Below are 14,184 nucleotides of genomic sequence, written 5' to 3' on the forward strand. Positions count from 1 at the left end.
AACTCTACATGGATTTTGTACTTTTAGAGCCAGACCATTTCGCTGATAACTGCACACCGCCTCGTATCATCTTGGCTGATCTAAGACCGCTCTTCACACGTTTGCAAGTTCTACCCCCTCTGTTCTATTCACACTGGGAGGCTTGGCGATTCCCACCGCCTCGGCCACCAGTCGCTGTGATGTGAATCTTAAACCCCATCTCAGGATGTCCATATTTCCTAAATCTATCCTATGCCCAGAGCCTGCCCTGCCATTGCCGAATCTTTGACTAATGCCTGGTATTCATCTGCGTTCCTCGGTGGTGTGTTAATGGAATGCTAATGCTTTTGTGTCAAAAGCGAAACGTTACCCAGCAATAAATCCACCGATTGTTTACCAAACTCCCATGAAACGATGACTTCCCAATCGGTCCCAAACACTTTTCAATTGATTGTATATGATCTCCTTCTATTGCTGAGCCCACCAACACGTTGTACCCATATTTCCCAGGTTAAATTTGTTCCAGTTACATTTCGTTAAATGTAAAGCACCATTTTCAATCAACTAACTGAGATACCCGTTAATCCTTACCGTGTGAATGTTATCGTACTTGAACGTTTCAGTACCGCATAGTTTTGTATCACTAGCCGTATTGGTCCACAGATGTATTTCCGGTAATCACTTTCCTGCTGCTATCGGGTCACTGCCCTACTCATCAGCAAGCTTCTTACCGGTGAATGGTCAGCGATAGCACCTATATCGCAGATGGACTCTCGCCCATCAAGGATCACCGAGACAGAACTTTTCAACTTACGTTGTTACCAGTGACCAGTATTTCCATAAATCAATATATTTACAAAAAATATTTTCAGTGGCAGCGGATCGGGTCCCTTTTCGTTCCCATGCAACCAAATGATTGCCTCCAAAATAACGAACACTATAATATTACTGAATGGCATCTGTCTTTTTGTGCATGGGTGCAGCCAAACATCACTTTTCTACAATGAATGGTAATCTTGATGCGTATGATCGGACCGTTTGCGGATCGTCGACCATTCGCGGCGAATACAGTACGTTGGTCTTGTAGCCACATACTGCTTGCAAGTATACTGTGAATGTCAAGCTGTTTTCCCTGCATATTTTTGCTTTATAACAGCTCGGTGCTAAAGCAGATGTGCAGGACAATAGCGGTTGCACTCCCCTGCACCTCGCAAGCGCGTATGATACGACCGGTCAGTTAGTCAAACACTTGCTCTCCCCGCTAGCTGGAATTTTCGCCCTGGCGTCTTGGCCACCTGCCTCAGAGGATCTTGCTGGGGAAGAATTTTCCGGCCGTGTTGTGGATAGTACGACTACTTGTGGCTTAAGTTCAGGCGAGGTAGGTTTATCATCTTGTGTCACCTCCTAGGCTTGAAGCCCTGCCTGTCGGAGCTACAAGTCATTGTCTATCCCTACGGTCCTCCATTCCACGTGACCGCATAACTCGCTATTAATTTTATAAGGTCTAAATGCGTGCGTTTTCAGGTTTATTCTGGCATTGGCTAACCGACTGTGTTACTCAACACAACAGTCCCCGCTGTTCTCTCCCGTAACAGGAGTGTTAGGTACGATAAGCTCGAAGAACTGTTGCTTTTTCGTTATTTTATCCCTCTATCTACTCACCACGATTGGCTCACTGACTAATTTCGTCAACTGTTGACAAACCAGTCAGTTATAACTTTCGAAATGGTGTTGTGCCTCTTCGCCCGCTCATTTTTTTTCAACGAACTTCCAGTTAACGCTACAACTACTTGATGACAATCGCGTGAGAGCTGAACTGCCCATACAGCCAACAGCTCCTACCCCAAGTTAGGCTCGACAAATTACGTTGATTTCAACGGAGGGCATGAAGATTTCAAAGGTAAATCAATGGGACCACCAATTTCCGAATTCGAATTCGAAGTTACAGTGCGAAAAGTGGAACAGAAAATATGAATTTCACATAGTTGAATGAGACGTTTGCCATTATAAAGAAGGATGAACTTGAACGAATGAGCTGATGGACCTATTACACGACGTTCAAATCACAGCGAATACGGAGGTGAACGGCAAACTGGCTTTTTTAGATGTACCTGTTAGTAGGCCACAAGACACCAACCACAACCCGAAGGACACAAGGTCGAAGCGTTCACAGATCAGTCTCATAGCTACTACGGCAAAGTCCGCCTTATTTATCTCAAAAAGTGAAAGGACGTCGTACGGCTGAGCGCTTTCGGACTCGATCACATCTTCACAAAAAGACATAAAACACGAGTAATTTGTAACATTTCGTAGATGTCTCTTAGAATTCATTCCCAACCTCTCAAGTACACCAAAGAATTCCCCTCAGGATTCGGGAAGCGAATAAGACCAATTTAACAAATTCAAAAGAATGAAAACTAAAGTAACCCACGCAAAACTTAGATTCCGGGATTTTAGTGTTCATCTCAGCAACAAAGTGGAATGAATAGAGCAGACACTATTCAATTTTTCATCACGTAACTAGAAACATAGAAGTCATGGTTTATTTCAAGAATTTCTGTACATGGCTCTCGATGGTGAATTCCGATGAGCATGGCCTTCCAGGTTGACAGTAATTTTGGCTTCAGTTAACTGTACCGGGCACAAAACGAATCTTTCGACTCTTCAGTGGGGAATTCATCCTGTGAATAAAGCCCATTTATGCTGAAAAGCCGAGAAACACTTTACAGGTGTTTCATAGTTGTTGGTAATCATCAGCTGTGCAGACTTCATGAAACTCAGAGTCTCGGTCGTGCGAACTTACGGTCAGTGGTTGAACATGTAACCGTTTGGCATTGAGTTGATGATCAGCAGTGTGATTAACTCTCACTTAGACACAGCACCACTCGTATTTTGAAAATATTCCTATGAGCTCAGAGAATGGAGCAGCTGTACAGTGATTCTGGGCTTTCCAGCATAGATTGGTCTCACTGACAGGATGAAGTCTGTACTAGAAGGTACAAAACATCCTCACACTACCGTCAATCTTTCGGATCTGTTTGATGACGTGGCTGCATGAGAAACCCGATGGTCATATATGCTTGGCCGCGATTTAACCTTCGGCCTTTTGAAGTCAACTGTGGTACTGTTCTGTACGGTCATCTACGCCCAGCCACGCTCTCCGACATGCATCAGTCCGTCCTGCTGATGTGGACAAGTTTATAGGTTCTCTGCTGTTAAGCAAGTGTTTGTATTTCACTGTCAGCCGTCCATTCGCTTCACTTTTTGCCAAATCTATCGTATGTGACCTGCTACGGAGATTCAAAATAATGTTAACATCTCGTGATATATCTTCCAACGAAATGAATCCAAGTGACCCAGTTCTTTGGACTAAAATAACTGAAAGCTGTGTAGAAAGGCCATTACTCCACATATGACATCAGTGTTGCTCAGCGGCACCTGTCTGCGCAGAATTTGGAATGGAAAGAAGTGTAGACGGGGACCTAAAAAGGAAACTGAGTTTTCTGGGTTTTCTAGGCTGCAATGCAATAAGTTTACATTTCGAGACCAATCGAGATTGGAAAAGAGTGTAGGAAAGGAGCAGCAGGTTCCATGGGGATAGGGCCGGAATCAACAAAGCGTGCGTAGTAGGTGAAGGAATGGTGGAGCATGCGAATCAAAATGGATTGACTTTAGCTGCGTTCAATGAACCCAAAAAATATTTTTCTGTAAGGTTGGCCTTCATTGCTGCGATGTAATACACTAGGTCATCATTAAGTTGATATGAGGCGGACATGTGGGAAGAATCAGTGTAGGAATTCGGAGGGTTGGGTCATCGGAAAGGGGTTCAGTAATTCAGAAACAGGGCAAATAAGATCACTGGTGAACGGTAGGAACGAGCGGGAAGGCAAATGGATCCTGTTGAAAGCCCTTCTCTGATGGGTTCCTAGTATGGACTTTTCAACAGTATCAAAATATTCAAAAAGCGTCTTCTGTCACTGCACTCTGTATTCCAGACCTAGTAGGAAGTCTCATAACCTGTATTCTGTCTTTGGCTTTATGAAGAAATCCCACCTGGTGTAAAACTTGAAAATAGGTTAGTTTTTCTGGTGATGAAGTTTGCCTGGTTTCCTTGAATTTGCTGTCCGTCTAAATTCGTATACTTTCCGCGATATCTGTGTGGGCTTTCCGATCGACTTCATTCCCTCTGAAGTTACAGCACGGTTTATGGAACATGAAACTATATATCTACCGTGTTCTGTAAACATAAAAAATGAGTGACACGTACGACTCACGACGTGGGCTTGCACCTGATTTCAGTCAAGAGTTTTTGCATCTTTGCTTGCCAAGCCTTATTGGCGGTGTCCGAAAAGTGTTTATTATAGATTGAATTGATAATGATCAAAAACAACAACATCAGTGTTGACACTGATGCTTCACCGCCGTACAACCATAAGGTAAGTCTGATTATATTTAAAAGCCCTAGAGTGGAGAGAATAGACGAAAAGTGGGTGAGGGAGCGGACCTGGTGATAACCTATCACAAGCATTCTCAGGTACCTATACCTTCAAGCGCCCAATCAAACAATCTGGAAGGAACGTCATTTACATCGATTAGCCGCTATTTATTGCAATGTTTCCAGCTAAGCACAGGTGGGGTCACGGGGACCCCATCCTGGAAGGTGTACAACGCCATTAACACCCAAGCTCTTCGTGCTCTCCTTCTGCCAAGTCATGCGTTGTCTACCTCGCGGAGATACGGAGAACAGCATTCGTCTTGGTAGACGATGTTTCGGCATGTGTAGCACATGACCGAGCTGCCGTAGTCGCTGATGTTGATGTTTTTTCCGATTGAAAGACCTGCCGCTCAACCAAACACCCGTTTTCTAATCACTTCGTTACTAAACGCTGACGCCATCCATAACCAGCCACGCTTCTGAGGCATCGGTGGTCGAAAACCTGAAGACGTCTCACATCATCTACCCGAAGAGGCCATGTCTCGCACCCATACAACAACACAGCCCTTACTGTAGCCTGGTACACACGACCCTTAAGAGCCAGTGAGATGCCTTTTTGACGCCACAAGTGACGCAAATTAGCAAACGTGATTCGAGCCTTTGAGATTCTTGCATCGACTTCACCAGGCACGCTTCCGTCAGAGCCAATAAAACTACCGAGGTATGTAAAGTTTTCCACAATCTCCAATGGGAGCTGTGGTAGTAAACTAACCCAATAACTGATGGCAGCGGTACCGAATATTGCTACCGGTGATGATGCAGTCAGGAGGGAGAAAAGCTGGTGCGCTGGTGATGGTGGTCAGTCTATTCAACAGGGCTATTCTTCAGGGCTGGTCTTCAAAGATGAGGGCGATGTCATCTGCGTATTCCAAATTAACAGGGCTCCCACCAACAACAATTTGAACACCGCAGTTTTGAAGACCTTCCAGCGTTCGCTTCATTGTTTCGTCAATGATACAGTTGAAGAAGAATGGAGAGAGTGGAATTTTTGTGCGCCTGCTTTAGAACAATCTGTCTTTATCTTACAAACTGATGAGCGATAGTAGGCCTGGTCGTTAGCATTTAGCCAACCAAGGGTGACTTAGTTTCTCCCACACCTATGTTTAGGCTACAGTATTTGCTCACGCGGTTTGTTTCGTTTCCACTTTTAGGTCCACTCGACTGGTTAGTTGTTTACGTCAACAGGATGTTGACAATGGTGTCCTCACAACCACTGTGTGGCCTTGTCCTCAAGTATGACCTCATGCTTCTTTTTATTCAGGCTATCCACTGTCTGACCCCATCACCCTCAGTCATGTTGCCTTGTTTTTTTGTCTGGCGGTGATGTTTCATTGTGTTTTTCTCACTTCGTCATTCTTACAGCCCATATACTCCCCGCTTCACATCGCAGTCAGCTGTGGCAATATCCAAGCAGTCAAACTTTTGCTTGGAGCATGCCCCACCGAACTTCTGCACTGCTACACTATCGGTTCATGTGGCAGTAGTGCGATGGATTTACGATCTGTTGGAAACCATTCTGTTACAAGTTCTCCCTCTCCCTTTTTGCTGGCTGCATTACGTGGAAATGATCAGATCATGAAGGTGTGTGATAAACGTTTCTATTGTTTTTTCTTCACTTTACTAGATGAAGCTAAACGACTATGGCCTTATACAGTTTGATCTGTTGCATTTTTGACACTTCTGAGTTTTGCTTAGTTTTCTTTCTCGGAATTTCACATCATCCTCTTGATACGTGGTGTCACTTAGTACGAAGAATTCCACTTCCCATTCTATCCCTGTTTTGATAGCCCAGATGAAATTCATGTGTTTGGAATTTATGGTCTCGCCTGTGATCTTATTCTCTGCATGGTTTTCCCCTTTCCTCATCTCCATTTTGGAGGTACTTGAATGAATATCAAAAATCCTTAGACTTTCGTTATATAATACCCTCTCAATCGCCCCATTCCGAATAGTCCAACAACCCTAGCGGCATTCGTTTCGTATTTGTTTTATTGTGCGCAGTTGCGAAGTTTGTTTTATGAGTGGTCAGTTCTTCAGGTCTAAGAAAAATCAACGCTACTTTTAAAATGTTTCTCGCTAGTGAATTTCCTGTCCATTTTTGTCAACGCACCCAGGTCCGAAATTGGTTTGCAACGCTCGCCCACGAGTGTCCCTTTCCACTTGCGTGATTTAACTGGTAGGCAGTTCACGCCTTCGTTTATCGCAGTTATACGCGTGTTACCGACTGATTAACGAAATTCGGAGGATACTTGCTCAGTGAATATCAACTGTCTTTGGCGTTTGTCTCTTTTCCCTCACGTTGTCTTTTTTAAATCAATTCGTCTTTCTCCATACTCCAAATATCCACGCGAATAAGGTCTGCTAAAAAGAGCAACTAACAACAACATTTTCTTGTCCCTTGAATGCGTCCACTGTAGCCTGAGTCGATCGCTGCTTACTTCCGGATCATTCGACGTTAGCTACCAGTGTAAACGTTATCCAGATTTTTCAGGCGGGCACATTTCACTCGAACACATGGTCCACAGCACCTTTGGTTCAGCATTAGTTGACGATAGGTTGTAAGCAACCATTTGCATGAAAACAACACCCATCACTAAAAAGCGTCTCGGTATAGATATCTGCAATTATCTACATAGATATAGACATAGATATATATAGGTAAAGATCTATAAGATCTTTATCCTCAACGTTTCAATAATGAAACTTCCCGCCTTCTCCCACTCTTCTGTTTCCCATTGACTGCGTTGTATTGGAAGCGTCACCTGATGTCCCCCTACCCCCTTTTTATACCCAACCGTCACTAGGGTATTACCTGAACTCTGCTGCGTTGGCAAACTTTCTCTAGTTAGTTGTGTTTTTTCTCCTGTTTTCCAGCCTTCTTCAGTTCAGTCCGAAGACAGCTTGTGTGCAGTTTGACTTTATCCACCATACCGGTCCTGTTCTTCATCTTATCTATCTGTCATCCCGATATAACTGTTTATTCACGTTCATACAGTACCTTCCTACTGTCTGCACAATCTGATATTCAGCACAAAATCACTCCGATTCGTAACTGTCAGCTCAGCTGTGCTTGCTTCATCCTAGTTGGCTTTTTCGCCTCCAGTATTTTATTAGTATGCATATAATTCAAACGGTTTGGGGAACATACCAGTAAACTTGATCATCGTTCCACGCCATTTCATGACTTCTAGATGCTGCTAGATGCTTGGACTCGGTCCAAAGTGTACGAGACACGGAAAGGTGAACCAACTCACACGCAGTGCGACCTATCTAGAAAACATGGAATTGCTGTGCTGGATCGCTACGAGTCTAGAGCCCTTCCCCCAGGACGTGTTGTTGACTCTGGTGGACATACCTGTTTACATTTGGCTGCCAATGCAGGTCATTCACATATCTGCCGTCTCCTGCTCAATAGCCGAAACGTGACGGGGACTCTGCTGCGCGCAAAGGACTCTGTTTACCGGTGGCATGCTTTGCATCATGCTGCCGCTCAGGTAAGACAACATACTTCTTTTCTTCCGATTGTCAACAATTAGATGGGCTCGCCGAAACAGTGTAGCCTAGCGACGCCATCAATTACTATAATGACTTTCGTCGCATTTGTGCTTGCACACTTGTTTCTCTATTATACCGTCGTCTTTTGATTATGCCGCCATCCGTAGTTCAGTTATAGTGCAGCTTGTCATTCAGAATAAGTGAGTCCGTTTTCACAATCGTGACGCCAGTGCTATTGTAGCTACCATGTGCTATTGGTTGTGGTGCTACCACACTGTGTGGATATGCACCCATTAGCCCACTTTAATGTCATCAAATAGGCTGAGTAATAAAAAAATAGTGCCTCCGATACGTGTTTGGTCGTTTGGCCGTAGTTGTTGCAACGCGTCTAATGTAACAGTCGAATAGTGCCGCCACAGTCTTCGTACGATATCACCAGAAACGAATGGCATGTACACCGTATACGCACGCAAGCCGTCGCGAACAAACAAAAGGCAAACATCAGTTAGTAATAAAGTAGAGACAACTAAACGATTCATTGTTGAGTGAGAAATTGCCAGTCATTCGTCTAACACCAAGACACTTCCCCTAATGCTATTTGATTGTGCTCCAAAATTTCTGGAGATAAGAGGAGTACTAATTCCGTGGCTTATTCAGATATCCGCGTTCTCAATCGACAATGAAAACTGCTGATTCTGGTGAGGTGTTGGCGGAAATCCTTTTTGTTAAAGAAAGCGATGACCGTTATTTAGCTAAAGCAAAAGTGGTCCGTCACATTGTTAGACCGAAGTGTTTCTGGTGTGGATTTAAATGAAATGCTCGACATCTTGGATCATCATAACTCGCCCCTTTGTTAACTCACCGTTTTTTCTAAAAAAAAAGGACAGGACTGCACTATATTTACATCCTTTTACCTATTCCTGTCTGGTGTATCAGTAGCATTGAAAGGTAGCTCCGATTATTGCGACTACAGGCTTCGTGGTTTCTAGTTCTTATGGGAATGACTGTACTGTGTATTGCCGCACGACGTCGGTTGCAGAACAAATTCCTTCAATTGACCTTAGCATGCGAAAAAATAATCTGGTTGGTCTGGTGAATAGTCTAGCATCCATAACGTGACTGGTAACCGATTTGTCATGGGTTTTGTTCTTTAGACCACTGATAAATATGACGGATAGTTGGCGCATTTCCTCCCCGGTTTGATTGTGTTGTTCTGCAGGTGTAGTCTGTGTTAGTTTCAGGCTGTACGTCATGGCTTTATGAGAAAAAAACACACCACTGTTTAGGTGAACAGCTTTCTGCTAATAATGATGACGTTAAAATTCCAGGTTGGTTAAACAGTGAACAAAATTCCGATGTGATCAACCCTTTTTGGTTGTATCTTCGTCGTGAAATTCAAGTGCACAATAAAATTTTGGATAGAAATCACACCTGAGATTACAGAAAACCTTGTGATTTGCATTGTTTAAATTGTTTTGTAAGATTCTAGGTATTCATAAAAGCAAATCCAACAAAATGAAAGGGCCATTTGCTCAGAGAAAATGGGGTAACCCGTACTCCTTTTTTAATGCCAGTGCGGTTTTGTAGTATTTCATGCACTGAAGCCGACAATCTGGTTGTTATTCTGACATCTTACAATCGGAAATGAGAATACATAACAAACGCAACTAGGGAACAGAACACATAGAGAACATAATATTTGTAATCCGTGCCTCAGTCAGTCACAGAGCACGCGATAACCGACCAATCAAGTTAGTTCTCTAGACATTCGAGACCAGGGCCAACACTTCTGTCCTGTACTTTACCTCACTGACTACAACATTTATGTCACAACATTGTTTCTTGACAGCAAATCACCTCGGATTCCTCGAGCTGTCGACTTGATAAACTTCAAGTCCATTTTACCGTAATGAACGACCGCCGTCCATGATAGTAGGGCAAAGTTTAACCATCCTGAATGCGATAGGATGTATTCAGAGTAGATTTTTACAAAGAGCCTGTTTTTTAATATTGTTACAGCTTAAGTTTTCGGAACTGCATGTATGCATGAGATAACAAAGTGTATATCAATTGAGTCTCCCGTGAAAACCAAATCGATTTGCAAATGAGTGCATTTCTCGAAAACAGTCCAATTTGGGTTCAAGTAGATCATAAGGTTGACGGAAACTCGGGGACTGCGCCTAGATGATGACCCCAAGAAGGGCGAAACCGGTCGTGGGCTGTCGAAGAGTTTTCAGCAACCTTGTGAGTAGTTTTTTTCGTGAAAATATACTGCTTTATCTCGAGTATCGTGCCAACTGAATAATGAGGCGGCCTGTATGCAGCACATTCAGTTGGGAGGCATCATAATTGAGAGATTCAATTGAGTCTCCCGTGAAAACCAAATTGATTTGAAAATGAGTGTATTTATCGAAAAGTGTATATCTGTTTATGGATACAGCCTGAAACGGAAATGGCTGAAACGAGCTCAGCAGCTTCTGCGATAATGTGAAAATGGGGAGTAGTAACTTCGTCTGCCACAAATCATCTACAGTACAAAGTATATAAAGTTAGAACGTCCCTACCGCGTACGTGTTGCCTGGGGCGTAGTGGTTTCGCTTACCCCTTGGCGACCAACCAATCAGTATTAGTTTTGTTCAACACTTGCTTGTTCCTACGTCACGCGCGGGCGATAAAGCGATCAGCAAAAAGAGAAGTAAAAGTACTCATGCAATGGACTGCTCAAGGCGATCTTCATTATGGAGTCTGGAAAGTTATTCTAGTAAAGGTGAGTCTCGAAGAAACTTAATATTCGCTTGACATAACGTGCGTCTCGTGTGGTTGTTTACAACTCTTCGACAGTCCAGTCTACTTAGGGATCATCGTGTGGGCATGGTCCCCGAGTTTCCATCAACCTTATTTTCTGTTTGAACATCTAATTAGACATCAGCGGCAAGATACACCCATTCGCAAATCACACTAATGTTAACAGGAGATAAAAGTTAATCGTGGTCAAGAAAATATTTAGCAATATCTGTACTGTCGATCAGTTCTCCGGATTGCACTTGCCCTGTGCATTGTTTCCAAGTATACTCTGAAGACGTCGGTTCAAGTTTATTGTTCGTTCCCACATTTCGAAAATTAGTGTTATTCGCGTATTCTGAAGTAGCTAGAATAGGAGATAATAGTGACAAGGGAGATGAGAGTTCCAATGGATATTCCAAGTTTACCATGGATGATCACAAACCGATTGCTTCTTTTTGGAGAGCAGCAACATGTAATTTTTGTGCGGCTTGTTGCGAACAAAATTGCGCTCTAATTGGTGTAACGGGTTCAAGTAATGTCCTAATTATGCCTTGCTGAACAGTATATGAAAGCTTCACGAGTGCTCATTCTCTACGAGCCAACGTTACTTGCTACTCTGTCTGATTGGTTCGGACTGTGCATTGGATTTCCAGCTAATGATTATCAAGTGAGCTTGACCATGAACCCACGTAGGTGCTTGATCTTGTAAATAAGAAACTCCACTCAGTATAGTTGCTAAACCGGCTAGCTGCCTATTATCTCGTGACCTTTACATTCTCTTCAGGGTCACGCAGATGTGGTGTCTTTGTTGCTCGAATACGCTGATTCCAGTTCAGATTGGGTATCCGTTGGCCCCACGGATTTTCTCTGTAAGTCATGTTTCCTCCTTACGAGGAGCTATGCATGTACTGTGTCATTTGTTTTTCTTGATTTCCCCGCTTTTATCCTTCTTTGGGCGTTCAGATTTTCATCACTTGTCACCTAAGACGGTTGAAGTACACTTCCAATTTGTTATTTACAGAACTCATAAAAACCCTACTGTGCATCCTTAAGATAGTGAAACCACTCCCAACTAAATTCTAAAATATTTGTTCTGAGAATATGCGGAGTCGCTCCGTCCTAACCAGTGGAAGACAGGTTAGAAACTAGCTCTGGGTTACATTCTGCATGATTTTGTGCTTCGTGGTCTCCATATGCGTGTCCTATTGCCGTTTTCAGTTTATTTGTACTACTGGGAAGACTGTTCTCACGTAATGGGCGCCTCGTCATTAACGTCTCACCGTCTTTTTAAAGGGTTTGCATCCAGTGTTCACTAGACTTGAGCAATGTAATGTTCCGAAAGCGTACAGTACGGATCTTCGCAGTTTCATGTTGGGAGGATATAATCCCCACTTGCACTGGAAAATAGAAAAAAATTAGCAAACAACGTTTAGATTCGACGGAACTGGAATTTCGAGCCACGAAAAACCCTGATTTTGCTTGTGGCTACGTGGGTTCCATGTTCTTTTGTCAGGTGGTGTTAGCAACAACTCATTTAAACCGTCAAGCTTGAATTTTTCCACATTTTAGTGTTACATACTTCTATTTCCGATATAAGAACTTGAACTACAAAAGACGGTTCGACTCATGAGCTCATCTACTTACCAATTTGGTTTTAATAGGAGGCTCACATGGAACCCTGCTGAATCTCTCTTTTATGCTGTTCGTAAGCAACTGAATATTCTGCACCAGGTCGCAACCTTATGAATAGTGTACTACATCTATACAATTTATCGCGACATTTCGAATATTGTACCAAGTGTAGCATTAGGCACATCCAGTTGCTTAAGAACATCATAAATGAGAGATTCAGCTGGGTTCCAGCTGAGCCTCCCGTCAAAACCAAATTGTTAGGCAGTCGAGTGCATACGTTGAATCTTCTGCAATCTGGGTTCAAGTAGGACATAAATTTGACGGAAACTCGGGGACTGTGCCCATATGATGTCGAAACCGATTGCGGGCTCTCGCACAGTTTTCAGCAACCTTATGAGTAGTATACTTCATCTGTACAAGCAACAGTTGTTCAACCTGGCCAATTTTTCCACCTCAGGAGCTCAACTACCTGCCCTTCATCTGTTAAATTATGTAACTAACAGCTACTTTGTTCATTAACGGAAATGAGCTTAGTGCTGAGAAACGATAGAATTCTATTTAGTCCTATTGTAACGCAGCAAACTTAAGTACAGGATGATCAGAAATTCACTAACAATAGGGATTCTTTCAATACAACTCATAAAGTCGATAAAGAGCATCGATAGCCCACTCCTGGTTTGGTCCTTGGGGTTCATTATTTATGTTTACTCTCCACATTTCCATTGGAGTAAGCACTCAGTTGCAAATTAACTTGCTGTTGACAGAAAGCTCAACTGAAATTTCCCTGAATCTTTAGCTCATAATATTCGTCAACGTAATGGGCAGTATCGATGTGTTGAACATCGAGGCGTGAAACATCTTTCCTGGGTCACGCTCAGTTGAAAAGTACCATAACCGAGTGAGTCAGGTGAATGTCACCTGCGTCCCCTGCCAACATTTCGGTTGCAAATCGAGCGTTTCGTTTCCATTTACAGAAACCATTACCTGCATCCAGAAATGCTGGGTTAGGTAAGTTCAGGATTGGCAAACAGCGATCTAGTGTTCATATAATTGAATTGGTATTCGCTAAGTGCCATACCAGTTACAAATCTCACTGTTTTGAAACAGGATGAGTTGTGTACGCAGTCATGGTTCTCTTGATGGGACTGACAGTTTGATCTCGCTTTGCTGGACTTCCAGGGTGGCACTTCAAATATACAGTTGCTTGGGTCTTTCAAATCGAGTACCACACTGAATAATCGTGAAAGTGAACAGGATTTGAATTCATCCTTGTAATTCATGCTCTGTGATTCTACTTTGTACTATTATTTTAATTTTTTTAGATGAAGTAGACGAGCATGGACGTACGGCATTAATGCTTGCCGCCCAAAACAATCATCCCGGCGTCATTCGCATTCTTTTGTCCTCTCCAAACTCCCGATCATGCAGTCACTCAAGGAGCAACGTCCAGGCTTCAGAAGAGCCACCTACGAATTGCGAGGTTAATGCTGTTGACGTCTACGGTCGGACTGCATTACACCGTGCTGTGGCCAATGGTCACGCTGAATGCGTCACATTGCTTCTTTCGGTGAGACCGTTAATTTTCGAGTCTTGCTCACAATACCTTCAACGAAATCGGAAAAAGCATCCCTCATCAGCTTCATGAAATCTGTCTACTCTTCCGTTGGTCCCTGGTACTATAGGTCCATGGTTTTTCCCGGTGAATGGTTTCAATCTCAAGAAAAGAAAAGTATCCCAAAAATTCCTCATCATTGTAAGCCACATGAATGTGTGCAATCGGCTGGTATCTTAAACAGGTC

The 14,184-nt window shown here is 43.2% G+C and overlaps 1 protein-coding gene across 1 annotated transcript in view; it reads left to right on the top strand.

The window, feature by feature from the left end:
- The window catches only part of T265_02927 (hypothetical protein), a gene marked incomplete at both ends in the record, with an annotated part of 61,099 nt that overhangs the window by 33,122 nt on the left and 13,793 nt on the right, over positions 1–14,184 (top strand). The window contains 5 exons of the mRNA XM_009167291.1: positions 1,136–1,357; positions 4,344–4,415; positions 7,666–7,968; positions 11,538–11,622; positions 13,708–13,952. Coding sequence (XP_009165555.1) covers positions 1,136–1,357; positions 4,344–4,415; positions 7,666–7,968; positions 11,538–11,622; positions 13,708–13,952 — 927 coding nt within the window. The remainder of the gene's footprint in view (positions 1–1,135; positions 1,358–4,343; positions 4,416–7,665; positions 7,969–11,537; positions 11,623–13,707; positions 13,953–14,184) is intronic.

Source organism: Opisthorchis viverrini (genome assembly GCF_000715545.1).
Source record: "Opisthorchis viverrini unplaced genomic scaffold opera_v5_38, whole genome shotgun sequence".
Classification (NCBI taxonomy): Eukaryota; Metazoa; Platyhelminthes; class Trematoda; order Opisthorchiida; family Opisthorchiidae; genus Opisthorchis; species Opisthorchis viverrini.